A 26,083-nucleotide genomic window follows, 5' to 3' on the forward strand; every position below is an offset into this window, starting at 1 on the left:
ATGTAAAAAAAATGGCGTGATGGTTGTGTTTTAAATCTGCCCCTACGCTTGTTCCCTGTACTTGAAGCTTTTTTTTTTCTTTATGGCTCCTGGACAGTGCTGCAGCCACGTTACTGCCCTGGCTGGGTCTGCTGGGGGAGGTACAGCTGGGCTTGCCGGCAGCTGAGAAAGGGCAGATGCTGTGGAAATCGTGGCTGGTGTGAAAATAATCAAATTGTGTTGCAAGGGGCAGTGCGGGGAACACGTTTTTAAATATCCCTGTAACTTCTAACTTCGTTAAAAACTGAGAGAGGGGAGCGGGAGGCTCGTGCATGTGGCGGAGGCTGGATATCGGCTGTCTGTACCGGGCTGGGGAGCGTCCTGGGACGAGTCCCCTGTACAAAACGGGCCTGCAAGGTGCTCTGATGCTGAACAGCGACGTTTTGGTGTGTCGCGTGTTAAATGCTTACCCTGTGGGATTTTTTTGTCCTTACCTTAAAAGCAGAACCACTCTGAGGAGGGTAAAGAGTAAATTCATCAGTTCAAGCAAAAGGAGTTTTGGAGTTGGATAAATTTTCAACATTTGTGGAAAGACAAGTGTCCGACAGCTGGAGATGTGTGGAAAAACGCTGGTGTCGCAGTATCGGCCACGTAAGCGTGCGGCGCCCGAACTTCCCTTCCCGGACCTGCTCCGGTGCCGAAAGAACCCAGCGCGCACCCTCTGCGCCGTAGAACGTACCCCGGCGCTGCGTCCCAGCCGCGAGCACCAGCGGGACTTCACCCCGGCGTCTCTTCGGGAGAGCTGTGCTGCCGTGAGAGGTCGAGAGCGAGCCGCGGCCTCGGAGGCGGTTTGGGTCTCGGAGGCGCGCGTAAACCTTCCTCCGGCCGTCGCGGGCTGGGCGCTCCGCAGCGAAGGCTCTGGAGGAGCTCCGGGTCCGCCGTCTGCGCGCAGGATGAGTCCTTCGTCCTTCTGTGCGGGGCGGCCCCCGCGCGGCGGGCACGTAGAAAGCCGTTTTCTCACCCGTTTGCAGCTCCTGTATCGGCTGCGCCCGGTGGTGAGGTGGCACGGCGGGGTGTGCGACCGAAGGAGGGTGTTGGGAAAGGGGCTGAGGTCTGAAATGGGGGTGCTGCTCTGGGGGGGAGGTGGGGGTCACCCCTTGGTCTGCGCTCGGCCACTTTCGGGGTCTGATCTCAAACGCCACCTTGGCTTCGCGTTTAACGACTGGCGCGCGCGAAAACCGTTTGAGATGCTGAATGTGGAACGGTAATGGATACCTGGTGCGTTAATCAAAGCCTAATCCAGTGGCGACGGCTACTTTTATAATTCAATTGCACGAAGCGTTTCTCATTTCTGTGGATTCTTGCTGGTGCCCGTTGGCAGCAGCGCAGGTGGACACACGTGCTTGCTGTGTGGTGATCTGCCATGCTCAGTCACGGGCATCTTGGTGCTAAATACTTTCTGGTACAGCGAGGGAAGAGCCTGAGACTCCTCGGTGGAGTTGGCTTTGCAGGTCTCTTACTCAAACCCAGCCAGCGCAGGTGTGAGACTACATCCTCGGTATTTTCCATCATGAGAATTTAACACCTCTGAAGCAGTTACTTGCTTGGGGAAGGGGGAAAAAAAAAAAAAAAAAATCAAGTTTTATGCTGCCTCTTGCATGACTTAGTCCTCTTGGTTTAAGTTCCTCTCTACAATCCCACCTCGCGCTGCCGTCTTGGCTGCTGGCGGTGCGTGGATCACAGGCCCTGGTGCTGGGTTTTGCTGTTTGTTTTCCCCTCCTAACTGCAGGTGTGTTTCGTCTTTACCTTAAAAGCAGGATCAGGGTCTGCATTTGTACAGCTTCAGCCACAGAAAGTGCTTTTCCCGTGGTGCTGCCTGTTGCGGTCCCTGCTCTGTCCCAGGAGCTGAGCTCTGTGCCTGTGTTTCTAACCATATCTCCATCGTCGATGGCTGTCTGGGGTGCCTATAGCACCTGGAGAAGCAGCACATCGCACCTACATTGCATGTTTGCCCATGAATTACTTTCAGCACAGGTCACTGCTACGTTGTCAGCCCTCCAGGTCGTTTTCCAGCAAGGCCTTGGTGCTGTTTTGCTCTCCAAAGAGCAGAGAAATCATTTACTCTGATCTGCTGGTTAATAAATGATACTGAGATACCAGGTAACCCAAATAGTACTCTCGGTGTATCGTATGTCCTGTGGCTTAGGGGGAGCACTCAGTAACCTCACTTTATTTCCTCGTAGCACCTTTGTCATTATAAAGCTTTCTGGATTGAGCTCAAGCCGGACTTGGCCCTGCAGACCGCTCCCCCCGCACCGGGATGGTTGGTGTTTCAGCCAAACCCCCCCCCAAGCACGAGTTGACTCCAACTGTTGGGTTGTGGGAGAGGACATCGCCCTTCGGATGAGGTACCCGGGGTCATCTTCTACCACCAGCGCTATCCCAAGGGCTGCGGATGTCTTTGTCTCACCATCAACAAGAATTTCAGCCCTTGTCCTTCAGGGGTGCTCCGTCCCCGGGTGCCCTTTCGGGAATGTCTCAGCCACGCTCCCGCAGCTGCGACGCATCTCTCTGGATGTCCTGCCAGGTGGGGCAGCACCTAACCAGAAGAAGGGCACCTTCCCTGCCTTTTGGCACTGAGTTTCTGGTCTCCTTCTGCAGTTTTGGGCTCTCCATCATGTTCTCAAGTCTCTGGGGGCTCCGCTCCTTCCCTCCCACGGAGAAAGGAGCACTGAGCCCCATGTCCCACCCAGGAGAGCTCCCCGCGGGCAGCAGGGTGTCCGCAGGGACGTCCCTGAGGCCACGTGTGCATTGCCACTCGGAGGTCTGTCTCCTTGGTCCCCTCCGGGACCGTCCCCGTGCCTCAGATCACGCGCCAAAGCTGGGGAGACGGGCGTTTTTGCTGGGTTTGCGCTGTGCTGTGCTTGGCACGATGTTGGCCTCACGCAGAGGGTTTTCCTCCGTTTCTGCACCCCTCCGTAGCGAGACTCAAGAACTTGCCCATCTCAGCCGCCAACCTCCTCCCTCCTGCTTTGCAGAGCTGTTCCTGGGATAACGTTTCCCTTACAACATGCCCACCCTTCTCTAGTGGAAGGAGAAGGGTTGAGAGCGATGCCTTTTGTCCTGTTTACTGTGGTGTTTTCAGACCTGTGGCTTTTTGTATGTAAAACAGCACTGGGTGGTGAAGGGCACAGCAGGGTTTCTGCGGGACCGCAGCCACCCCGTGCACCAGCTGCCTTTGCCTTCCCTTTGGGAGCAGTTTTTCACCTGGCCGTTGTAACTTTGAAGCGCACGGAACCTATATGACCTGAGATCCCAAACACAGGTTGACATTTCCTTTTGCTAATTTAGGAGAGGGTCTCACAGGTTGAAGCATCGCAAATGTGTTTTCCTCTAAAACTTTCCTAGCAGGAGCAGGGGAGCCCCTGGGACCCATCCGCCACCGCCGGAGCAGATGCACCGTACGCTGTCCCGGCTGCGGGGTCCGTCTGCCAGCCCTGTAAAAGCCTCCGAGCTGAAGAAGCAGTCGGCGTCTCCAGTCGGCTTTTGCCGGGCAGAGCGGCAGCTCTGGTGGGGTAACGGCTGGACGCGGGGACGGGATGGAGACGTGAACGTGTCCACGTGAAAACACCCACTGCGCATCGCTGACTGCTCCCCCTGCCACTCAAAATGCAGCCAAAGTCTGCGGTTGTTAATTCTGCTGTTATTAAGCTCCCAGGTCAGTCAGATTCCTCATATCTTTAAGTATTTTGTTGAACCAGAACCAAAGCCGGTAAATTCCTGCTGAAAGCAACCATTTGGGTGGGATTTAGCAATGCTGAATTCCCCCTTTAAAGAATGTCCCATATGGGAGATGACACCAACCTTTACCAAGGGGTTTCCAGTAAATTCTTTGTGGATTTTGTTGTTTGCAAGTATCAGGTTTTTGAACCCAGATCCCAAAAAGGTGTTTTACACCATCCCTCGCACCTGCGCGTCCCTTCGCAGCCGGAGGCTCTGCTGATGCGGCTCTTCGATTCGGGTATCAGACAAACGAGTCCATCCCGCTGCCAAACCAGCTCCCTTTCGAGTTGGTAAAAGATGTACTTGGCATTGCTGAGGTCAGGTTTTGACCTTCATTTTGAAGAAGAGGAGCAGGATCTTAACCGCTAATCTTCAAGCACAGTGCAAAGCCCTGGCTAGAGGGAGGCAGGATCATTCTGGGGGGCAGAGCGAAGCTTGAGGTCTGAGGGATTTCCCTTCGCGCAGGGGAAGGTCGAAAGTACAATTGCACTTTAGGACCCTTTTCCTGAGCGATCGCACTCCTGTCACGGTGGCTGAGGATGAGATGCTTCAGCAGTGACTCAGAGGAAGAAGGTAAATAAATACTTTTTACTTCAAACGCAGGATTAAATTCCTTCATGTCTGGATCATTCAAGGTAAAGCTCCTGTAATCTCCTCGTTGCGATCCGCAACCCGTCGTCTGGTGGCTGCTGGACCCGCTGCGCGCGGTGCCGGAGCGGCTGGGGCGGCGAGGGGACGCGGCAGGGACGCAGGAGGTGGCAGAGAGGGCAAGAGACGGCCGGGAGCAGAGCTGGGCACCGGGGCTGCTGCTCCGTTAGTGGCGCAGCTCGTGAAGAAGTTGGTGTGGATCATCACTAAGTGAGTGGATTCATCCTGGGAATTCATGGACTGAAGCTGAAGGAGCTGAGATTTTACCTCGATTGCTTTGCAAGGAGGAGGCTGAGAAACAATACCGTGAAAAATGCACTTGTGATAAGGAAAACCCCAACGTCTGTATTTGTACGTATTTTTGCACGCTCTGGAGAACCATGTTTCATACCAACCTCTCCTCTGTGCTGCAAAGTGCCTGTAGCAACTACAGTCTCCTGCTCCCACCATGTGCTAAAAACCCTCTCTGCTGATCATGAGGGACAAAAAATAAACTGGGAACGTTTCTGGAAGCTTCCCCTGCAATTTTTGCGACATCCCAAGCCGGCAGCAAGGGCAGACGTGTGGCACAAGCGTCACCGAGGGCCTGTGCCGGCTGCTGGGGTGAGCTGCAGAGCAAAGCCTCCACCGTGAGCGTCCCCAGCCCGGCCAGCCTGACCCGAGAAGGGCTGCGGCTCTCCGGCACAGCGCCGGCAGCGGGTGGAAACGTGGGGCTGGCTCCGGGCTGCCGAAACGCTGGCAGGTTTGGCTGAGCCCAGCGGGAGGCAGGAGCTGCCCCAAGGCAGAGGAAAAGTGATGGGACTGCGGGACCAGGGAGCTTCTGCAGAGGAAAATGCCACCCAGCCATGAATGTCCAAGCGCTGCCTGCAGGGATGAACTTCATGCATGGTAATTGCTTAAAAATGAGGGGGTTTTTTAAATTGCTTTTGCTGCTTTCTACTTTTTCTTCACTGATTTTCCATGGTGCTTCAGGTAAGTCTCGTGTGAGATGTGGTGGTCTTACTGCAGGAACGATGGGTCCATCCAAACACTCAGCAGATGCTCCAAATGTTTCTCCGCTTGATTTTCGACAGGACAATTAATCCACAGCGGCTGCGTCACATGCCGAAGCGTCTCGGCTGCTGACGACTCACGCCGAGAGCTGCACCGGCGCCGGCGGGGCCGCAGAGGCGAGGGAGAGCCCGAGGACGCGGACTGTGCCGCGAGGTTCCATCGTTCTGGGGCAATCCCGTCCGACGGCTGCGAAAGCGGAGCCGTGCCTGGTACTCGGCGTGGCCCGAGGACCTATTTTACCCATACCAGAGTAAAGGGAAGGGCTGGATTTGCAGTTCTTGGAAATTACGGTTCGTTAGACACCCGGCCCGTCATTTCAGTAGGGTCACGCTTACGAGGTCTGTTCCAGGTATAATTTGATGTCATCTTTGTACAAGAGTTTGGGGAGTTAGGTAATGTATCTTTACCATATGAAGCCTTTTCAGAGGTGGTCTTAATATTCATGCAGATGGGGAAATACTGGGTTAATTGTTAAAGAGTGCCAAAAAAAAGGGCTAGCAAGAAATCTACAATATAAAGACAATTTTATTGCCGATAAGCTCTTAAAACTCATTTTTTTTTTCCTGTTTCAGTAGGACCTTATTCTTCCTGATGAAAATCCGGTCATAGCATCTCTCATTAAAAATAAAATTATTTTGAAATAAATAAATATATAAAATAAATATCATATACATTTTATAAATAGTTTTGTCCTTATGCACAGTATCCATGCTTACATCTGAATAATGTTCCTCGCCCCATTCCCACCCCAACAGCAGGAAAAACCCCACGCATCAGGACCAGTCCATGTAGCATCATCCATGTAGCAAACTCCCGGGCTGCTTAAGCACGGTACCATTCGAAAGGCTTTTTCTTAGCAGGTAACCATCCCGAGCTTAGCAGCAGCATCTGCAGCAATTCCGTGGCCTTTTGTTTTCTTTCCTTCTCTTCGTTTTTAGTTTTGGTTTTTTTACCCCCTGGTGATCAGGTTTGCTCGCCTGCTGGTTCCTTTAAGCAACCATAACATTGAATATTTGACCTCTCTTGTAGCAACCGGGTAAAGAAAGTGAATGAAAACGAAAGATTATATGTAGGGTTCCCTCCCTTTCCCTACCCCCACCCCCATAAATAACCCAGGTTCGATATACGCTTGAAACAAGGAGGAACAGCAGTGTCTGAATTCAATGTAAGTGCTTTCCTACGTCATCTATGCTTACAGGAATGATGGAATGACTATTAATATAGTGCTCTGGGAAAAAGCTTGGGAGCCCTAGTATGTACACTGACGGGGCAGCTGCAGGAAACATCACCTGTAGTGGAAGAGGTCTCTGTACATCGCAGGTATTTTGGCAGGGTCCACAGGCCTGGGTAAAAAATGAGTGAATTTCTGATGTCTCTTAGTCCTGTACCCCTCTCGGGGGGAGCCGTCCTTGTTCAGAGCCACGTAGTAATGCCTCTCCGAGTCAGGATGCTTGTAGAGGGTCGAGGCGTACGTGTTGTACCAATTCTCTTCAAACTGCTCTCGGAAAACGCACTCCCGTGTGAGCTTCTTCTGCGTTGGGGCAGAGGCAGGAGGGGAAGAAAAAGACATTTGTGTCAAAAATTTAACAAAAAAAAAAAAAGTCTTTTCCTCCTTCCTTCACTTTATTTTCCTAGAATTTTCCCAGCTACCTTCTCCTGGCTCCCCTGAGGACGGGGACTGCGCCGCTGGGGACGTTTCCCCTGGGTGAGAGCTGGAAATGGCCCAAGCCGTACAAGCCAGGACCCAAAGACCTCTGAAGTTGGAGGAGGAAGGAGACAAAAGGAGGAGGAGAAGGTGGGTGTGCATTTTGCAAAGATGCCCCATAAAAAAAAAATAGAACAGGGCCATAGCAAAACTCTAAACCTGGCAGCCAGGTCTCTGCGATCGGGGTGCGAGTTTGGAGCTTTCCAGGGCGGCCGTGCCGCCGGGCAGGACCGTGTCCTGTGCAGAGGGCTGCCCACCCACGGCCACGTCCCCCCCCCATCCACAGGTACCGCAGACACCCCAAAAACGCTCTCTTAGGCGAGAGGCAACCCCGGGAGAAGAAGCGGGCAGCGCATCTGAAGGGTTTAAACAAGAGTGAGCACCGCTTTGAAAGTTCAAGGCACATAAGAGTATACAGCGCAACGCGAATGAAAGCATTCCTCAGGCCTTTCATCTTCTGAAGCGCCAGATAGCTGTGATGTGAGGCCATAACAAGACCCGGGGAGGTCTGGACGGGGAGCAGCGCTCCAGGGGTGTCTAACCCCGGGGAAGATTTACGGCGGCGATAGGTGATGTGATGAGCGTGTGCCAGCCCACGGCCGGTGCATCCCGCGATGGGCCGGGGGGACGGATGGCACTGGTGTCACCGTGGCCGCAACCAGCCTTTCCCTCCAACCCTTACGGCCGGGGGCTGTCGGCAGCGGCCGTTCGATGATGGCTTTTTGGTTCGTGCCCGTCGCTCCTTCCCACTCCCTCCCGTCTCCCCCGTGCCAGCTAGCGGGACGTGCCCAGCCGCAGCGAGGAGCGGGGACGTCCCCCTGCCCCACGAGGACGTGGGTGGCTTTGCCAGCGCCATCGTGCTGCGTCGCGGAGGGACCCGCCATCCCGTCCCATTCCACGGCGAGCGGGATTGCCGGGGGGGGGACGTGGGAGTCCTTTCAGATGAAAGGCAGCCTGCAAACGTAGGATGCTATAGTATTACAAACACTGTACCTACACTGCAAACTATTCGGGTAGGGAATGTGTCTTATCTATGGCATACAGAGTGCAAAGTAAATGTTATTGCCTGCAGTAGATGTTTTGTAATACGATCCAGGAGCTCACCTGCGCTCAGAACCTGTTTTGAATGTTTTGCCGCTAATTAAATAAACCCTGAGGTGAGTTGTGAGCCCTCCAAAAGCCTATGCCACAGCCCTTGCCACCTGAGACCTGGGCAACCAGGGGTTTCTCTTCCCAGATCTGTCAATAAATACAGACATTTTTTTTTCTTCCTGTAGGATGCTATCTACTCACAGAATATGTTGGAAACTGCTGACCAGCTGAACTCGTGCCCTGCTGCTTTGCCGCAGTTTACCTGCTCTTCACTGGGCTGTTTGGAGGTACAGTGTTTGTGTAAAATGTTTGGAGAGTCTGGGGTGACTCTGCAAGGTGCAATTTATTTCTTTCCAAGCCCTGGGATGTCCCCACTGAGCCCGATGCCGTACGGGCAGTGTGCAAGGTGCTGCCTGTGACTTTCGCTGCTCTAAGTATTAGTTGCATTTCTGGAACGGATGGAAAGCTTAACAGAAACGTTGGCACAAGGTTAACAGGGACAGGCAGAAAAGCTGTCGGTCCCGAGGGGACTCCACACGTCGCTGTGGGGATGACTGGCTCTGGCTATATCAACACACAGATCAGGCAAAATTGGCACAGAGGCAAATAGTAAACTTGCTGAAAATTTAAAAATACCGCTGTACTGTCATCTCCTAAAATACCATTGTAATGCTAATGCTGTTGTTAGGCGCTGTTTTATGGACCTTTAATTAAGAATACTGTAGTGACTTTCGATTTCGAAAAGCCATCATTGTACAACCCATGTATCCCAGGTTTTAAAACTCCAGTTATCTGGGGACCTGGCTCGTGACTTCTGCACAGTTTGGATCAACGGTTTGACTGCGTCCCTGCAGCGTCTGGTCGGTGTATTGTCTGGTGTACAAGATGCAACGACAGAGAGAAAACTTCCATGATTATGTCTTCGGGTCAATTCTGTTTCCAGATGAAGTGTTGTAAAATGTTATCCTATTTTTGCTTCTGTGTCGTAACATGAACATAGGCCCTAGAATTTAATTAACCCATCATGAAACTGTTGACTCATAATCAGAGCTGCAGGGTTTGAAAGCACAGAAGGGAATATGCAGGCTTGTGTCATCCTCTTCAGCAGGCACAAGTAAAAGCTGCGACTCCAGGAGCTGCTGAGCAGCCTCGGGGTTTGACAGGAGAGGTGCTGCTGCACGGGTGTAGGCTCCAGCCCTGCTTTCTGAAGTGCGCTTTAAGATTTTTTGTGTTTTATGGAATCCTGGTGATTTTACTTTTTATCTATCTTGCACATTTGTAATTTAACTGCTGTCTCTGCATTTAACTTTTGTTTAGGGTAGATGTTACTACAGAAATGATGTGGAAAAAGAACAGTTATCAGTGCATGCTTGTATTTGATTTTCTCATATAAACATCAGTAACTGCATCTTAAATAGTGAAAGGCTCTGTGGCAGTCTCAGATGGGAATGGCAGAAGAAAAGGTGATGGAAACTCATGGTTTACTGTTACTGTTTGCTAAGCAAAGGTTTTCTGAAGGCTTCTCTATATGCAGAGTATATGAGTTTAAATTTCTACACTATGAGAGTGATCTGATTTGGTTAGAGGAAGTATGTGCCTTCTGCTTTGATTTAAAACTGGTTTATGTTATTTCATTTTAAATTTACTGTGATCCATCCTTAAAAATCAGTATCCTCACATAGGGCAGTGCTGTGATCTAGAAAGAGGCATTTAAAAAAATCACACACAGGTGATGGGTTGAATTAAAGGCAGTGGGGCATCTGAAGAAAAAGCACCAATGAAGTGCAGCAGCTACAGATAAGGAAACTTAAAAATGGTTTTCTAGAATGCAATTAATTTTTCAAAATGGAAGTGATTCTTCTAGCTAACTAGAAATTACTGCTTTATATTAAGTTAAATTATTAGTAATTGAGTTTAATTAACCTGTAGGAAGCACCTCTGCCCAGTTGTTAAGGCCTGACGTTTTGACTGCAAGCCTTAACGCTTAATTAAATAGAAAGAAGCAGAGGAGAGCTCAGCTCTCTTCAGGTTGATGGAGACTTTACTTGTGATGCTAAAGCTCTTCACAGCACCCTTTCCCCACAGCCCCTGCCAAGCTTTGCAGAAGCATTTGCTCCGCGTGCGGGTGTTTCATCCAGCAAAACCCTGACGAATGCTCTCTTTTTGGGGCTGGCTCATCAGAGCACCTGCCCACGTTCAGAGCGGTTTACAGGGTGGTGCAGGTTCAGTAACACTGGGCAGAAAAGCAGCGAGGTGGACCTGAGCTGGTCCCGGCTGCGGCAGTGCAACCCACGACCCACGGCTCTAAGGGCATGGCCCAAACCAAGGGAGCAAACAACAAACTCACAAGCTGCCACTGGAAACCTGAGCCTGGACTGGAAACGGGGTATCTTCTGCTTTCTCTGTCCTACAGCAGCAAAGGACGAAGCAGAATCTGCTATAGGCGTTGTTAGGCAGAGTTCATAGGTATTCAGGAGTTTGTGTGGAGTGAAAAACTAACAAGGAGTTTACACTTGTTTTTTGGCAAAACGTGGAAAATTTTAGTCTGAAAAGGGCACTTCTAGAAAATTATAAGCAACCTCCCTAAACTCCTAAAAGGAGTTGTAGAGAATGTTATAATAAAATAACACTCAGACCACAACTTCAGCTTCCGTTTGTTAAAGAGCTATAATATAAATGTAAAATCTGCAGATCGGTGCAGATCCTGATCACGTGGAAAATAAAATTGATGTGTTACTCAGGTAATGAAAACACACAAGCAGCCCCTAGTTTTATGCTGAATTTCCCTTCTGCCTTTAGTTGACCGTTGCCACACCGTTTCTGAAAGGCAAAAGCCCGATAAGCCCCCCCAGCTCCCCAGGCACTGCCCCAAGCAGTGTCCAGGGGCTGGGCACCACCATGGGCGCTCACCGCACGGGTGTATCCTCCCTCCGCAACCCTATTTCATACATATCATTTATGTTATAACAGTGGCATCACAGGTAGTAGAATGGAGGTACGTGGCAGCTCAAGGACTTCAGCAGCCTGCGACAGACACAGCTCATGACACCGACGAGGTCCCGCAGCCTGTATTGCTGCATATGTTATACAGTGTTGTAATCAGCACAAAACCTTAAACTTACCGACCCATACAGCTCGCCTCTCTCATTCATGCCGAGGTAGAGTCCTGAGTCCACCCCACGGATGCTCACCAGCCCCACTGCCAGGCTAATAAACTCCAAAATCCCTAGAACAGAAAAGAAGTCCAAATCACACAGAGAATAAAACCAACACCAGGCTCCAGTGACAAACGCGAACCAGCCTTTCCCAGCCTTTGCAGAGCTTCCTACAGACCCCGTTTTCCCTATTTATAACGACAGTTCTTAAATCTGTAGTCCCATATGTGTGCAATCTTCCGATTTCCACTCTAGGCTTCTCCCGAGCATTGCAAATTTGACTTGCCCAAGAGGAATTACCTTTGCTAATGAGAAAAGGTTTGCTAGGTTTTGTTGGTTTGGTTTTTGGTTTTGTTTTTTTTTTTCTAATTATCACCAAGAAGACAGTTGTAGAAACTTGTGCCTGGCCCACTAGAAATTTCAGAAGGCTGTTACCATGCTGGGTTTTATTCTTCACCAAAAGGAGAGTGATTTTTGTCACCACGGGGCCTCTGGTTTGAGATGATAGTCCCACATGTTTTAAAGTTCAATAAAAATAAGTGAAAAGCACTAGAAGAGATGTCTGTGAGGGCCATCTTCATCCTGGCACTCCAGTGGGGTACTTACCACCCCCAAATGTATATACAAGCTGCAGGGATAAAATCCAACTTCAAATATACGCAGGTAGAAATGCATCTTCCTCTGCAGCCTTCGGAGCTGGGGAGCTGCCGGTCCTTCCTCCGTCACCCCCTGCCACCGTTACTGCCAGAAACCCCCTCCTGCCCCATATGTCCTGCTGCCTGCCCCAGCCTTGCGCCAGCCCCTTCCCGGTCCAGCAGCATCTGTCCTAGCCATCCCCAGCCCTGCGAGAGCAACCGTTTTACCCATGGGTTTCAGCCTACAACGATGGTGTCAGATACTTTAAACACTGAGGGGCAGGCTCATTTCCTCTGGCAAAGAAATTAGCGGGGTCTGCCGCGTTGCCTGCTGCACCCTCGCTGCCGAAAAGGGGGACGGCAGCTGTTTAGATGGAGGAAAGACCTGTAATAGGAGAACCCTTGGTGAAGCACTTAAAAACAAACAGCCGCCAAGCAGGTGCGTTTTTAACTGGTCTGAACAATGCCAACATCACAAGTGGTGGAGACCTTCAAACTTCACAGGAAAACCTCCTGAAGGCATTAGTGGGACTGTGTTAAGACTCTGGATATAACATGCTCCCTAGCTAGAGTCTTCATCCGTGTCCAGTGCTGAATTAATTAGCTGGGAGGTAGCAGCAGAGGAAGGAAGAGGGTTTTCACCATCCCGTCTAATGACTGGACAAGACGTCTCCATTGACAGGAGGACAAAGTTGCTCTAACCTTTAGCGTGGCTCCAGGTCTCTTAATATAGCTCCCAAAATGTCCAGTCCTGAGCAATTGCTGCTCTGATCAGGTTACCTCCCAGAGCTCCTCTTAAAAGTATGCCTTGAGTCTAAAATCACCGCGTGACGAGCGGCCACCTGAGCCAGCTGACTTCAGCGGCAGTCGCAGCTCCCGGTCATCCCTCAGCTTGGGGTATATGTTTTCTGCTCAGCCGGGTGCGGATGCGATAACTCTCAGACGGTAACTGCATCACTGCCTAAATATAGGACAGACCAGATGGCGATGGACACCTCTGTCCCCCTTTGCTCAACACAGACTCATCAGTCAGATGCTGGTGGCTATAACTGGGTGCAAGCATTAGTCTTCCTACCTTCTATCAGACTTTTTGTCTTCCTTTTGCCCTGCCTGCTCTGGGGCTTGTGCATCAAATCCAGCCCTCCCTGCAGCCAGCGGGTGCTGGGGGCAGGGGGAGATGAAATATGGACTTGGGAGCAGCAATTCCTTGAGATAGGGAAGCAAATGGCAGAAAACATGCTTTATGGACCAGTGCAGGTATTTTCCAGGCTGAAATATGGCCAGCTACGCACCCCAGCCTGCGGACACATATTGCCTTCAGAAACACCAGGAGCAGGCAACGCAGGCAGGAAAGGCAGCCTTCCCAAGCCAGGCAGGCAAACCAGGACCCTGGTAGTTATTGTGGTTTCTTATCTGAAAAGCAGCATGAACGGGAAGGGAAGAGGCGCAGGATGAGGGGTGCTCTTCTGCCTCTGCTACCCACTGGTTCTGACACGTGAAAGGAGTTACTGAACTGCTGTGTGCTTCTGTTTTCCCATCTGCAGGACAGAAACGATGACAGCCACTGTTTGAAAAGGAGGGAGTGAAGGAAGATTGACAACAACTAGGAGAGAGTAAAAAGTAATACGGGGGAAAGGAATACAGGGATACCCAGAAACAGGGGAGACTTTCCCAGGCTGGAGACAAGTAGACACTCAAGTGAAAAATATTTGGTAACTGGTCAGCAGTAGATCAGCCTTCCTATAGGTACACACACAGTCCTCAGCACCAGCATTTTTTTTTTTTTTATTCTGTCACCCCTGGGAAGCAGGACAATGCTGCCGGTCCCATTTAGAAACTGAGGGATGTCTGAGGCAGGGAAACTGAGAGGTTTTCTTAAGTATACCCACAAACGCACTCTGCATGTGGCACATGAACCCAGGTCTCCAAAGAGCTGGTAAGGAGTAACCCAGGAGCAGCGTTAGCATCTTTAGTCTCTGAGCAGGTGGGTGAGACATTCCTTATCTGGTGCAGATTGGGTAAATACTTGCTGGTTTTCTTCAAGGTATGCCCATGACAATCTCTTCCAACAACGTCCCGTGCAATATTCCCCTTTTCTGATCTTTGAGTGGCACTTAGAGACGTGCACGGAAGATGACTATGTTGAAACAGCATTAAGAATGTAACTTAAACCCACAAAAGTCAGGAGACAGAGTGAAGGCTGAAAAAATGTGGGCGGATATCCATCCTGTCCTTAACTCACTCCAATTGCTAGACAAAATTGCAGCTTCGAACATCTGATCTCCAGCAGCACAGGGAGTGGCCACTGGGGCCAGCTCAAGAATTTTCCTTCCAATTGTAGCGGTGTGCTTTTGTGGTAGAGCATGGGTGTTTTTTTTGTTTTGGTTTTTTTTTTTTCCCTTTCCTTTCTCTTTTTTTCTTTCCCTGAGGACTTGCCTCTTTATTCTTGCTTTGATTATTCATTCTGTTTGTTCCTTGAGCCTTTCTAGATAATATTTGGAGAGATTTGATTAAGACTCCGACTGGATTCATTTACCACCAAAGCACTGAATAATCTCCCGAGCTTTGCCATGGCAGGACCCACACGCTCTCGCCTTACTATAAACCATCCCTCAAAGAACAATTCAGCTCCTTGCACCTGTCTCTTCTTACATGACTATATTCAGGAGCAGGGGTACAGAAACATCAGATGTTGTATTAATGGCTACAAACCTAAAGCTTCGGCTAAAAATCTCAACAACTGTTCAGCAACAGGTGCACTATGGTCTGAATATCAAAATCTACAGCAAAACTTTCTCTGGAGGTTTGTTTCATCAGCTTCTCTAGGAGACTGTGTTACAGATCCATTAGCAGGTTTGTACCCAAGGAGAACTTCATTTGCTGCCTTTATTAGTCTGCAGTACAAACTCAAGGAGTTTTTCTCTCCTCGCAGTTAAGAGTAGCACCGTTGGTGTCACTTGTTTAATGCTGCTGGAAAACAGATATGAGGTGGAATAGGAGGAATTCCTCCTGTCAGGGATTCTCCTGGTGAATTTATCTCAGTTTCATTCTGAGAAGGATTCTCATAGGGGTGCTAATGTCAGTCCAAACCCCCTCCAGATTTTGACCATCCTTTATTTCTTTGTACAGGAAGGTTCTTAGCAGATACAGTGAGAACAGATACATCTTTGAAAACGCTTTACTCTTTCTGGGTTGACTTAGGTGGAGCTGCCAGTTCAGAGAGCAACTTTGGGCACTCTTCTAGTGTGAGAATGAGGTTTCTTCCAAGGATCCTGGAGGGCTTCACCAAATTTTGTGTTAAGCCTCCTCTAGGAAAAATAAGCTGCGCCCCATTGTTCTTGCATGAATCTGTATTTTTACAAGTATAAAATATCACGTTCCAGAAGACAGGTGTGATTTAGGAACGCTCCAGTCCTCAACAGATGAAAGGGAATAGTTACTGTGATTGCTCAGGCAGCGTGGGTAGACGATACTGCTACCTCCCCTGTGTCCTATGGTCACATCCCCTGAATGCCGTGGTACTAAAGAATCCCTCCCTTTAACCCTCACCATTAGGACCTTGGTACTTTGTTCTGCATCACCAGGGCTTTGGCTCTTTATTTTCCTCTCTGGAAGACTCAGATGTCTTGCACATCTGGTAGCTTTTGGGATGGCTGCGCATGGGAGGGTGCAGATACTGTCCATCTTTTCCTGAAGCCCTTCCAGTATTAAAAGATAGGGACACAAAGTCCGGTTCTACCCTACATCCCATCTGCAGCTGGATCTGTGCCTCTGCTGCGGTGTCACAGCCATCCACTGAGCACATTAATTATCTGCTCATGATATCAGGGAGCACCTTCCAGCCATGTGGGCTTGATCCACCAAACCACCATACTGGATTTCTAAATATTTCCCCAGATGCCCCTAGATTTAAGGCAGCTTTAAACTGCTACCCTGAAACCCTCGTCTAGCTCTGTATGTAGTTCCCCAGAATCGCTCAGGCTGCCTATTTCTGTAACAAGTTACTGCTTTCTGACTGCTGCATGCAAAATTTAGGAATGCATTGATACATGACATCCTAATACGAACCATACCAGTAACATTGGAATTTAAATATTCATGGCTACTGAATGCAGATGGTGAATACTGTGTGCCAATACGTTATTGCTTTGAGTCTCTGCTGAAGCGAGGTTTAGTCCAACTTTATCTGAACACGAGGATTCCAGTCTAATCCTTTGGGGCTTTGTCTTGCAATTACAACAAATAACTATTTATTTTACACTGCCTCTGGGAAAACCCCGAAGCAGAGAACTATAATATTTTATATCTGAAGTCTGGTCTAGTTTACGTAGCTGGATGCTGACTGCTAAAACACTTAGGGAATGCCAATGTTTCAATTTATTGAATGCACTGTGTGACTTATGCTTAAGCGTGCAAAATTCATGCAAAGTTTTAGCCCGTTTAACACATTTTTCCAAAGTTTGTTTGGAAATACACTTATTTTACTCAGTCTTTATTAAAGAACAGAACTGAGACAAATGCTGCCATTTGAAACTGGCTGTTTACTTGTATAAAGATAAGTAAAAAGATCTGATAGAAACACTACGTGGCAGATTGAACTAAAACCAAACAGATGCGATGGGTTTGCTTTCAGTTTCTTTCAACGTGAAAAGCCATCATGTATTGCAGCATGAGAGGTTCAAAGATGTGTGCCTTTTGGGAGGTAATTAAAGAACGCTTGCCCCACGAGCCTATTAGTACCTGACTCTGACCCGCGGGTTACGACTTTCTTGTTGATTTAGGCAGAAACATGCTATGCACACACCTGGTGTTTATGGAAAGCGCGGTACGGAGATAAGCTTCCCCAAGTGTTCCAAAAACCTGCCTTACACTGCTAACAATAGCAGCAGCAGCGTTCCTGAAGTATCAGAAAGGACCGGTTGCAAACAAGCAAAGGCAAAAAAAAGAATTCCTTTCACCGAGGAGTTAAATCACTTGGAAAACTATAAAAAGTCTTGCGAGCACTTCTTGCAACCTGTTGACAACATAGCTGAGATCACTGGCATGGGACTTGTTGATAGCTTACACAGACACCTGCACTAGATGCTGAAGTAGCGGGAATTTTTCTTAGCTGTGCTCAAACTTACTGTACTTCTTCGCCTGTGGCTTGGGATGCATTTTTTGAAGATTACATATAGTCTCATTAGAGATCCCTGCTCTTGTGCGACACTGATACAGGCGCTGTAGTCTTCCAGCTGTATCCCAGGCGGCAAGGTAAATCCACGGTGCTCTGCCTATTGTTCCATCTTCTCCTTTCTTTCTGAGGTCCCCTAAGCGTTTTTCCCCCTTCAGCTTCCCCTTTTCTTTCCAACAACCTCCCTAAACCGAGCTTCTGACACCCATCCAGCCAACCGATCCCCGCCCGCTTCGAGGAGACGCTCTTGTAATTAAATTCATGCAAGTAAAAGAAATCAGCTCACAAGTATCCGCGGAGGCCAAAAAAAAAAAGGAAGAAAAAAAAAAAAAAAGAACGAACCCACTAAAAAAGCTAGGAATTTCTTTTTCCAATGTGCTCTCTCCTTTCTTTTGCCTCCCTCACCGCTAACTTCAGAGGCACAACTAGAGCTGGTCACCCACACGCACACCCACTTTTTTATATATATATATATATATATATATATATTGTAATTGACTTTTTTTTCGTGCCCCCCCTTTCCCGCCAAGGCACGTTTTTGTGCACCTGCAGAGGGGCTGAGCGCCGGGAGAGTAGGAAATTGGAAATAAAAACTCCCGCATTGCTGGGGAGTGAGCGCATTTATTTAGAAGTCTAATTATATCCGTCCCGGGATGATTTATATTAGCGGGGTAATTAGTTCTGTACGCGGGGCACCTGCTCCCGGGGCCGGCCGGGCACCCACCCACCCGCGGCCCCGCTCCCCCCCTCCAGCCCTCTCCCCAGCGTCCCTTACCGAAGCGGCTGTGGTCCTGCCGGGTGCCCTGCACCGTGCCGTTGGGGAAGATCTCCAGGTGGAAGCCGGTGCGGCAGTAGAGCTGCCGCCGCCGCAGGATGCCCTTGAGGTGAGCGAAGTCGGTGGGGGAACCCCGCTGCAACCGCCCCTCGATCTGCCCCAGGCGCTCGTTGAGGAAGCCGGGGGAGTCGGCGAGGGGCAGCCCGCCGCCCAGCGCGGGGGGGAAGCCGTGCAGGTCGGGGTCCAGGGCGCCCAGGAAGCCGCCCACCTCGGCCATGGGGCCGCGGCCCGCGGGCGGGCCCGGCGCGGAGGAGCGGAGCGGCCCCTCAGAGCGCAGCGGCCCCTCAGAGCGCGGGCTGCGGCCGCCCGGCCCCGCGCTGCCGGCCCCGGCCCGGCCCCGCGCTCCCCGCGCCTCCCATAGCTGGATGTGTCCCGCCGTCGGATGCAAACTGCACTTTATATACGTACACACTCCCCTTACATTGACATATTGGATATTTAAATGCAAGCCACACCTCACTGGCATCCCCTTTGGCTATTGCTTTCTTTTTTTTTTTTTTTTTCTCCTTCTTCTCTGATCCATTTGGCTTTTTTTTTTTTCCTTTCAAAAAAAAAAAAAAGCCAGCTTCACTCCCTCTTTTATTATGAAAAAAATGGCAGGAAAAAGCTACACATCGCAGTGAGGCATAACAGCTCTTGGCAGGTCCCCGCGAAGCCGCCGATGAAATCATGGAGCCCCCGCACGCACCCGGGGATGCAGCCCGGCTCTGCCGGCCCTCGCCGCTCCCGCCCCGGCTCCCCCGCACCGCCGGCAGCCTCCGGCCCCTCTCCCTCCGTCCCTCCTCAGCCGCGTCGTGTCGTCCCCCCCAGACCCGGCACGGAGGCGGCGGGCCGGGCCGGGTCTGTCACGGCCGCCGGGTCTGTCAGGGCCGGGCCGGGTCTGTCACGGCCGGGCCGGGTCTGTCAGGGCCGGGCCGGGTCTGTCACGGCCGCCTCAGCCCCGGCCGTGCTCCCACCCGTACCCCCCCCCGGCAAACGGACACGGTGGAGGGAAAAAAATAACACGTGAGGAGAGGGCTCGAGAGGCGTTTTTCAGCTGAACGTGTAAAAACTGAAAGCGATCTTTTTGAAAAGCGATCCCGCGGGCTTTACGGCCGGGTTTACAGGCGGCGGGAGGTGAGAGGAGGGCGAGCGGCGGCTGCCCGGCCCCGCCGCGGGCTCCCTCTCCACCTTCCTTCCCCATGTTGGAAACAGGTGTTTCCGCCCTCTCCCCCCCGGCCCCGCCGACACCGTATCTGTAACGGCAGCTGCCGGCCGCGCTGCAGACAGACGGAGTCGGGCTCGGGGAGACGCGGGGGGGGGACGACACAAACACCGACGGTCCCGGCAGGGAGGGAAGGGAAGGGAAGGGAGGGCGGGAAGGGCTCCCGCCGCCGCCGCCCCCTGCTCCCCGGCGGCCGCCGCCCTGCCCGCCAGGCGGCGCTGCTGCTCGCGCCACGGCCGCCGCGCCTGCCCTTGCCCCTGCCCCGCCGCGCCGGGGCGGCCGCCGCTTCGCCGCGTCCCGCCGACGGGGAGCTGAGGAGCCTCCGGTAGGCTGGGGAGTCGGGCTGGGCTTTCATGTCTCTGAAGTAAAGTGTCGCCCACCTCCTCCTCCGTGCCCCGCCAGGGGCCGACGGAGAGGCCCCGGGCCGCAGTGGCTTCTCCAGCGGGCCGTCAGCCTCCAGAGCTGAGGTATTGGTCGTTTCCCCCCCTCAGCGGGTCGCCCCCACGGTGTATCCCCTCGGTGGGGTCTCTCCCCCAGTGGATATCCCCTCAGCAGGTCTCTCCCCTCGGCGGGTCCCCCCCACAATGGGTATCCCCTCAGCAGGTATCACCTCCCCTCAGCGGGTCTCACCTCCCCTCAGCAGGTCTCATCTCCCCTCAGCGGGTCTCATCTCCCCTCAGTGGGTCTCATCTCCCCTCAGCGGGTCTCTTCCCTCAGCAGGTCTCCCCTCAGCAAGTCTACCCCATGGTGGGTATCTGCTCAGCAGGTCTCTCCCCTCAGAGAGTCTCTCCCCTCAGAGAGTCTCTCCCCTCAGAGAGTCTCTCCCCCATAGTGCATACCCCTTCAGTGGGTCTCTCCCCTCAGGAGGTCTCACCCCACAACAAGGTGCTTCTCCCCACGTCCACCTCAGAGAGAGGGTTAAAAGGGCTGTGGCATGCAGCCTCCTTTCCCCGCAGGCCCAGGCGGTGCTCTGTTGCGAAGATACGAAGGAAACTGATATTACGATGTGGAACACCCACACATATGTCTGCAGTGGGTGAGGAATCTGGTTTTTAAATGGGGGCTGGGGGTGTTTTTTCCTGTCAGAGCTGTGGCTGTAAAAGGGGTGTATTTGATGCAGAACTTGACACATGAAGCCTAAACCCACGCTTTTTATAGAAATATAGTCTGTTCCAGAGGTAGTAAAGTCTACAGAAGTGTGTTTGTTGGCTATTTGTTTATCGTGTGTGGTTACATGGAGATACCACAGAGTTCAAGCATCCCACTGCAATGATGCTGTAGTATCTATATGAAGACTCAGGTGTGATGAGGTAACTGAGGGAAATAAACTATGCCTTGGTGAAAATGGCAGAGATCCAAGATGCAGGGGTGACAGACACAACGATGGGACACCCCAAACCCGGAATTACTATTAAGGACATAATCCTGTAAATGCTGTGAATTTAATGCATAAAGTTCATATCATGTGAATGATCCCGCTACAATCAAACATGCTCTTCTGTAAAGCCTGGTTTCACTGAAGTAAGAGTGAGTTTTGCCTGTGGATTCATAGCGGTCACCTTATTTCTGAACATGTCAGAAGGTTGATCCCAGGGCTATTCAGAAGAGAGCAAAAAATAGTTTCCGCATTGAAGAACTAACCAAACTCCACAGAGGCTTCTGCCACTGGCTTCAATAGCCTCTGGATCTGTTACAATTTCCTTAAACCCAAATCCATACGAGCACTTAGAGGAACACTTAGGGTACTGAAAAAGGTAACAGAGTTCAATTACATTACAGTAAAATCCAAGATAAAGTAAAAAACACAAACCTGCATGCTTAACTAATGTATAACAAAAGCAGCGAAATCCCCCATCCAAGCTGACATTCCTCACTTAACTCTCATGATTATGGTCAGCTTTTGAAGTGTCCGCAATACATTTTATTGAGAAGTTGTACAGGCTGGTACAACATGTTCTATTTAGGCACAACAGGATGCGGAAAAGGTAGCTTTCTCTTCTCTTTTTTTTTTTTGTCTTTAATTTCCTGGTTTATTTATGTTTTTACTAAGCTGAGGAAAAAGCAGAGAGATTTGTATCCTGTATTGTTTGAAGAAAAAAAGGCATGTATTTTAAATACTGAAGGCTAGAATAACTCCTTCAAAAGAAGAAACAGGTTTAGAGTTTTTTCCCCCCATGTATTACACAGAATACAGTTCCACACTCAGTAGTTTCTTAAAGGAGGACAGAAACTTGTATGCAATTTGTGTCACAGAACATAATGTGTTACAGAATTAATTTTCTGCTCTCCTTTGTTTCAGTTCATGCAGCACCCCCAGGTTTATTCTTTGATTAAAGCTTGTATTGTCTACCTTGGGAACTGAAATGGTTACTGCCAAACTGCGCTGCCTTTCAATTTACAGAAGAATTAGCAACGATATTTATACCCAACTTGCTAAAATAGACCTTGCAGACCCCTTCCCATACACTGTAGGAGTGTATGTTTAGCAAGGTAGTAAAAATATTAATGGGATTTTTTTGCAGAATAATTACTATTCGTGGAGAGCAGCCACATTTGATACCTGACTGTAAAATCAAAGGAAGAGCAGGACTGGGGTCAAAGCAGTAAATTAATTAGGAAAGAGTAAGATAAGTAAATGCAATGAGCAGCTCTAGATACTGCATATCCTCTCCCTGCGGCAATTCCAGTGGGTAAAGAAAAGATCGAGACAGCTGAAAAAAATGTGAAGTAGCAATGGCCATGAATGAAAAATCAGATGTGAAGAATATGTGAGGATAAAGAAACAACAGAGCCTTGAGCTTTAATAAATAATACTTCTGCTTCCTTAGCCACTTCCCACCTTGGGATCTCAAAACAATTTATGTACAGTAATGAATTAAGACTCACAACCAAGGTCACTGTGCATCTCCTTTTTCCCAGACAGTCTCTTTTTCCAGTAAGAGATGTTGTTCAAAGGATATTGATGGCTTTCTGTATTTGTTTGGGATTTTGGATGCATAGCAGCCCTGCTGGAGCAGTAGCTCTGACCAAGCTTCTGTATATCCAGAAACCAGACACGTCCAACGTGCATGTGCGGGGAGCCCTTCTGCCTTTTGTTGCGTGGCGACCATCTGTGCCACACATGCAAGGAATGTCTGAGGTTTCCCGGCAGATAAATAGGGCAACCTCCTTTGTGAGGGGGTGAATAAACAAATTTTCTCAAGGGGAGCAGAGGATGGTTTATTGGTTTTTATCTTTGATTGTTTTTACTTAAGCTAGTATTATTATCTTTTGCAGTACCACTTCCAGGCCCTAGACCCTGTTTGTGCTGGATGCTGCGTTAAGAAGTACGTAACAAACCCGAGTCCTTGACCTGAGGAATCTCACTGCTCTGTCTTGTGGAAGGATTTCTAATGGAAGGCAACATGAATGAGGCAACAGAATTTCAGTCAACGTGTAGAAGTACATATATATTTTTGTGGCGAGTTTAGAATGATGGCAGAATGAAGGTAAGGGTCTAAGGATAAAGCTCCAGACTTGCCTACCTGGGTCTTGGGATCAGGTGCCTAAATAAATGATGTGATTTTCAAAAGAGGAAGTACCCACCTTTTCCAGTTATTGTTTATTTCTGGGTCAAACGTGTATCTGCTGGTTTTAGTAATCCCAGTGTGGATTAATAAGTAGGAAGCAGAATTGTTCTGGCTCACCTCAGACTCACAGGAACCCCCATTTGGAGAGGATTGCTGTGACTAAGATCTGTAGTCCTTAGGGGAAGAAGTTATGGACAAGCATGTGCAAACAAACCTCAGAGCTTTGTTGACCCTCATGTATGCAGTTTTGCCTTGGTTCTGTCCCATTTGAAAATTGCAGGTACTTATTCTCCCTGAAAAATGACACCTTTCTTCATCATGGCTAAGCACAGGTTTGAGTCCTGACTCCAATTGTTCATGCTAATACATCTCCAAGTACTAGATGAATGAGGAATGAGGAGGGCTTCTTTCTTGGGGTAAACTGGTGCATAATACAGTCGTCTCCATTTGTAACCTTTTTTTCTTGGGATTTGAGCTAGAATTACAGGACTACTGAGTCATTAGGCCTTCAGGATTTGGCCAAGTGTACCAGAGAATATGTACTGTGTAATTCTACCCCTCAGCATATTATACACCAATGCAACTTGCCATGTGGCTACTGATTGATGCACAATTTTTCTCTCCACAGTGTTCGTATCTTGTATGTACCTTTTGTGTTGTAGTTTATGCTGTAATTTCATGCCAAGACAGCAGCGTTTCCTTCCCAGCTATTGAACCAAGGGGCATGATAGAAGTTAGAATAAGGGTATCCTGGTAAAATCCATTCATTGTCATCTTCTTTGTTTTATTTTTTTTTTTTTTTTCGACTATAGTTTGGGAAACAATTAAGAAAAAGGTAGTAAGTAAGGTGTTATGGCAGGCTTGTCATCTGATTCATAGGCTCATAGCTGCGAAGGGGTAGTGGGGTGCTGAGCTAGCAGTGAGTCACTTCCTTCTCTGCTTTCACTGATGGAGAAGGAGAAGATAAGGAGGCCATTCAAGTTGCAAAGCATGTTCAGGATGCTGGAGTGTGTAAGGAACGGGATCTCGAAGGACTGTTTCACTCTATTGAAGGCTTACCATGACTTCAAATTCTATCCTAGACCTAGAGCATGACTGGAAGTTTTAACCTGTGTTTTAAAGTACCTGTGTGGCATGGCCATATTCAACAAACTTGATAGGCGGTTACTTCAGTAGTTCTCCAGAGTTTCTTAAGCTAAGAAGCTCTCAGTCACCAGGATGTAAGTCATTGTGTGGCTTACAGCTGAAATTTGGAGCTAGTTCCTTCTACTGGATTTGTCTCTTTTGCTGTACTTGGGTAATAAAAAGGAGGATAACATTGTAACTCCGCTCTGGAAAGCACAGACTCAAAACATACTTAAGGAAACACAAAAGCCAGTTCTAGTCCTACTCAAATAAAAAATGCTGTCATTTATTAAGATACTCTTCTAAGTGTGTACCTTTTAACTATAGCAGCCTTTTACAGAATTATCCGTGACCGTGGAGGGGGGTATGCGTTTATATCTGCATCAGTTAGTATTGGTCAAATATAAAAAGGAGTCGCAGCAAAGGTCTGTCTAGCCCCATATCCTGCCTCTTGATAATGGCTAATAACTTGTGTATGGAAAACAGGACGAGTATAGAGTGATACTTCCTTTGGTAAACCCTCCCAGCTTTCAGTGGTTTCTGGTTTAGAGACCTTCCTGAGCTGGAGGCTGCAGCTGTATCATTGTTTTTTATATTCCTTGATGGACCTTTTTCCATAAAATTGTCTAATCGTTTTTTTTGAAACCCACTTGTATTTTTGGCTGCCATAACATCCCGTGGCAATGAGTTCCACAACATCATTAGGTATTGTGTGAAAATGAACTTCCTTTTGTTTGCTTTTGAACCTGTTTGCTGCCTGCCAGTTTGAGTTGGTGCCCTATTTTTTCTGTTAAGACTACTTTAAAATAATCATTGCTGTTTACCTTTACCATGCTGTAACAGCTTGTCTAGAACTCATTTGTTATTCTCCTTGTTTTCCAGGTTGAAAGGCTCTGGCTTGCTTAAGTTTTCCCTATGCTAAGGCTTTCCAACATCTCTTACGCAGCTTTGGTACACCGTTGTTCTTGCCCTTTCTGTAGCTTTGTATTTCCACAATTACTGGAACTCCGCTCAGTATTGAAGAGATGGGCATACTATCAATTTATACGAGGGATAAAGCCATTTTCTGCTTTGTTCTCATTCTTCTCCTAAAAATTCCTAACAGGATGGTTTTTCCCAACTGCTGACTCTGTGCCAAACTTTTCAGAGAACTATCCATTTTTCTAGGCTTTCTTTCATGAGTGGTAATAGCTGATTTAAAGCACAGCAATAATGGCTTTTTCCTCATACATTATTTTTCATTTATGAACTTTGAATTAAATTTACTATTTTAACACCCACCCACTCAATAAATTTTAGGTTTCATTTTTGGGAATGGCTTTCTATCATCAGCCACCCACCTACAGCATTTCCAGATCATTTATGGAATATGAAACAGCAGTAGTCACATCACAGACCCTATTCAGAGGCCGCTGGGGAGCTCCCTACATCACTGACGTTGAATATCTATTTCTCTTGGCTATGATCTTTTCACCAGTTATGTCACTTATTCTCTCTTTCATTCTTCTTGCAGTAAGGCTCGTTTATGAGCTAGATTTCATACCCTAGTTAATAGTCTGGCAATTTCCCATGTGGTACCTGTGAGGATTATCAGTTAATCTTCATATCATTTTGTTATTTTCATCTGTGCTGCTGCCTTAAATTCATTCTCCTTGCAAAAAGGCTGTAGGTTTCTGTATTAAACTTCGATACAAAGATTCATTGAGCTTTCTTGCTATTGTCTTATCACCTGGGAGCGTTTTTTAAATACCTCAGTCAGCTCTTGGTACAGTGAACCGTTCAGACTGAGGCACAGATTTACACATCAGAACAGAGTTCTGTATTTTTCTGTGGTCAAGTTGCTTTGGGATTTTTGGCCCAGTAGCTGAATTTCTCTGTATCTCTCTTTAAGGATAGTGACACTGATTCTCTCACTGGAGAGCTAAAACTGAGATTTATTAGTGTGTGAGGTGCAGTTAGGAAGTCTGGGCTCAAAGTTATTCTAGAATAAGTGGGTGATTAGATGGGACATCCAAAAATAAAGAACAGAGGGACAGAAAAGGCAAAAATAAAATAAATAAAACCCACCTTTTCCTAATTATGCTAAAAGGCTACAGTTTTGGCATTTTCAATGACTGAAGCTTTTCA

The 26,083-nt window shown here is 48.8% G+C and overlaps 1 protein-coding gene and 1 long non-coding RNA gene across 3 annotated transcripts in view; one reads left to right on the plus strand and one right to left on the minus strand.

Moving 5' to 3' along the window:
• Positions 1-6,010: 6,010 nt before the first annotated feature.
• On the minus strand, positions 6,011-18,543 carry FGF16 (fibroblast growth factor 16). The gene is made up of 3 exons (XM_029997502.2): positions 17,999-18,543; positions 11,383-11,486; positions 6,011-6,994 (listed from the first exon to the last, which is right to left on the minus strand). Exons 1-3 carry the CDS (start codon positions 18,522-18,524, stop codon positions 6,749-6,751), a joined length of 876 nt encoding a protein of 291 aa, XP_029853362.1. The 5' UTR covers positions 18,525-18,543; the 3' UTR covers positions 6,011-6,748.
• Positions 17,998-26,083, plus strand: part of LOC115333916 — an 82,403-nt gene continuing 74,317 nt past the window's right edge. For both annotated transcript variants that reach the window (XR_003920955.1, XR_003920956.1), the window contains exons 1-2: positions 17,998-18,107; positions 22,539-22,750. This is a non-coding gene — a long non-coding RNA (uncharacterized LOC115333916). The remainder of the gene's footprint in view (positions 18,108-22,538; positions 22,751-26,083) is intronic.

The sequence above is a fragment of the Aquila chrysaetos genome, chromosome 21, assembly GCF_900496995.4.
Source record: "Aquila chrysaetos chrysaetos chromosome 21, bAquChr1.4, whole genome shotgun sequence".
Classification (NCBI taxonomy): Eukaryota; Metazoa; Chordata; class Aves; order Accipitriformes; family Accipitridae; genus Aquila; species Aquila chrysaetos.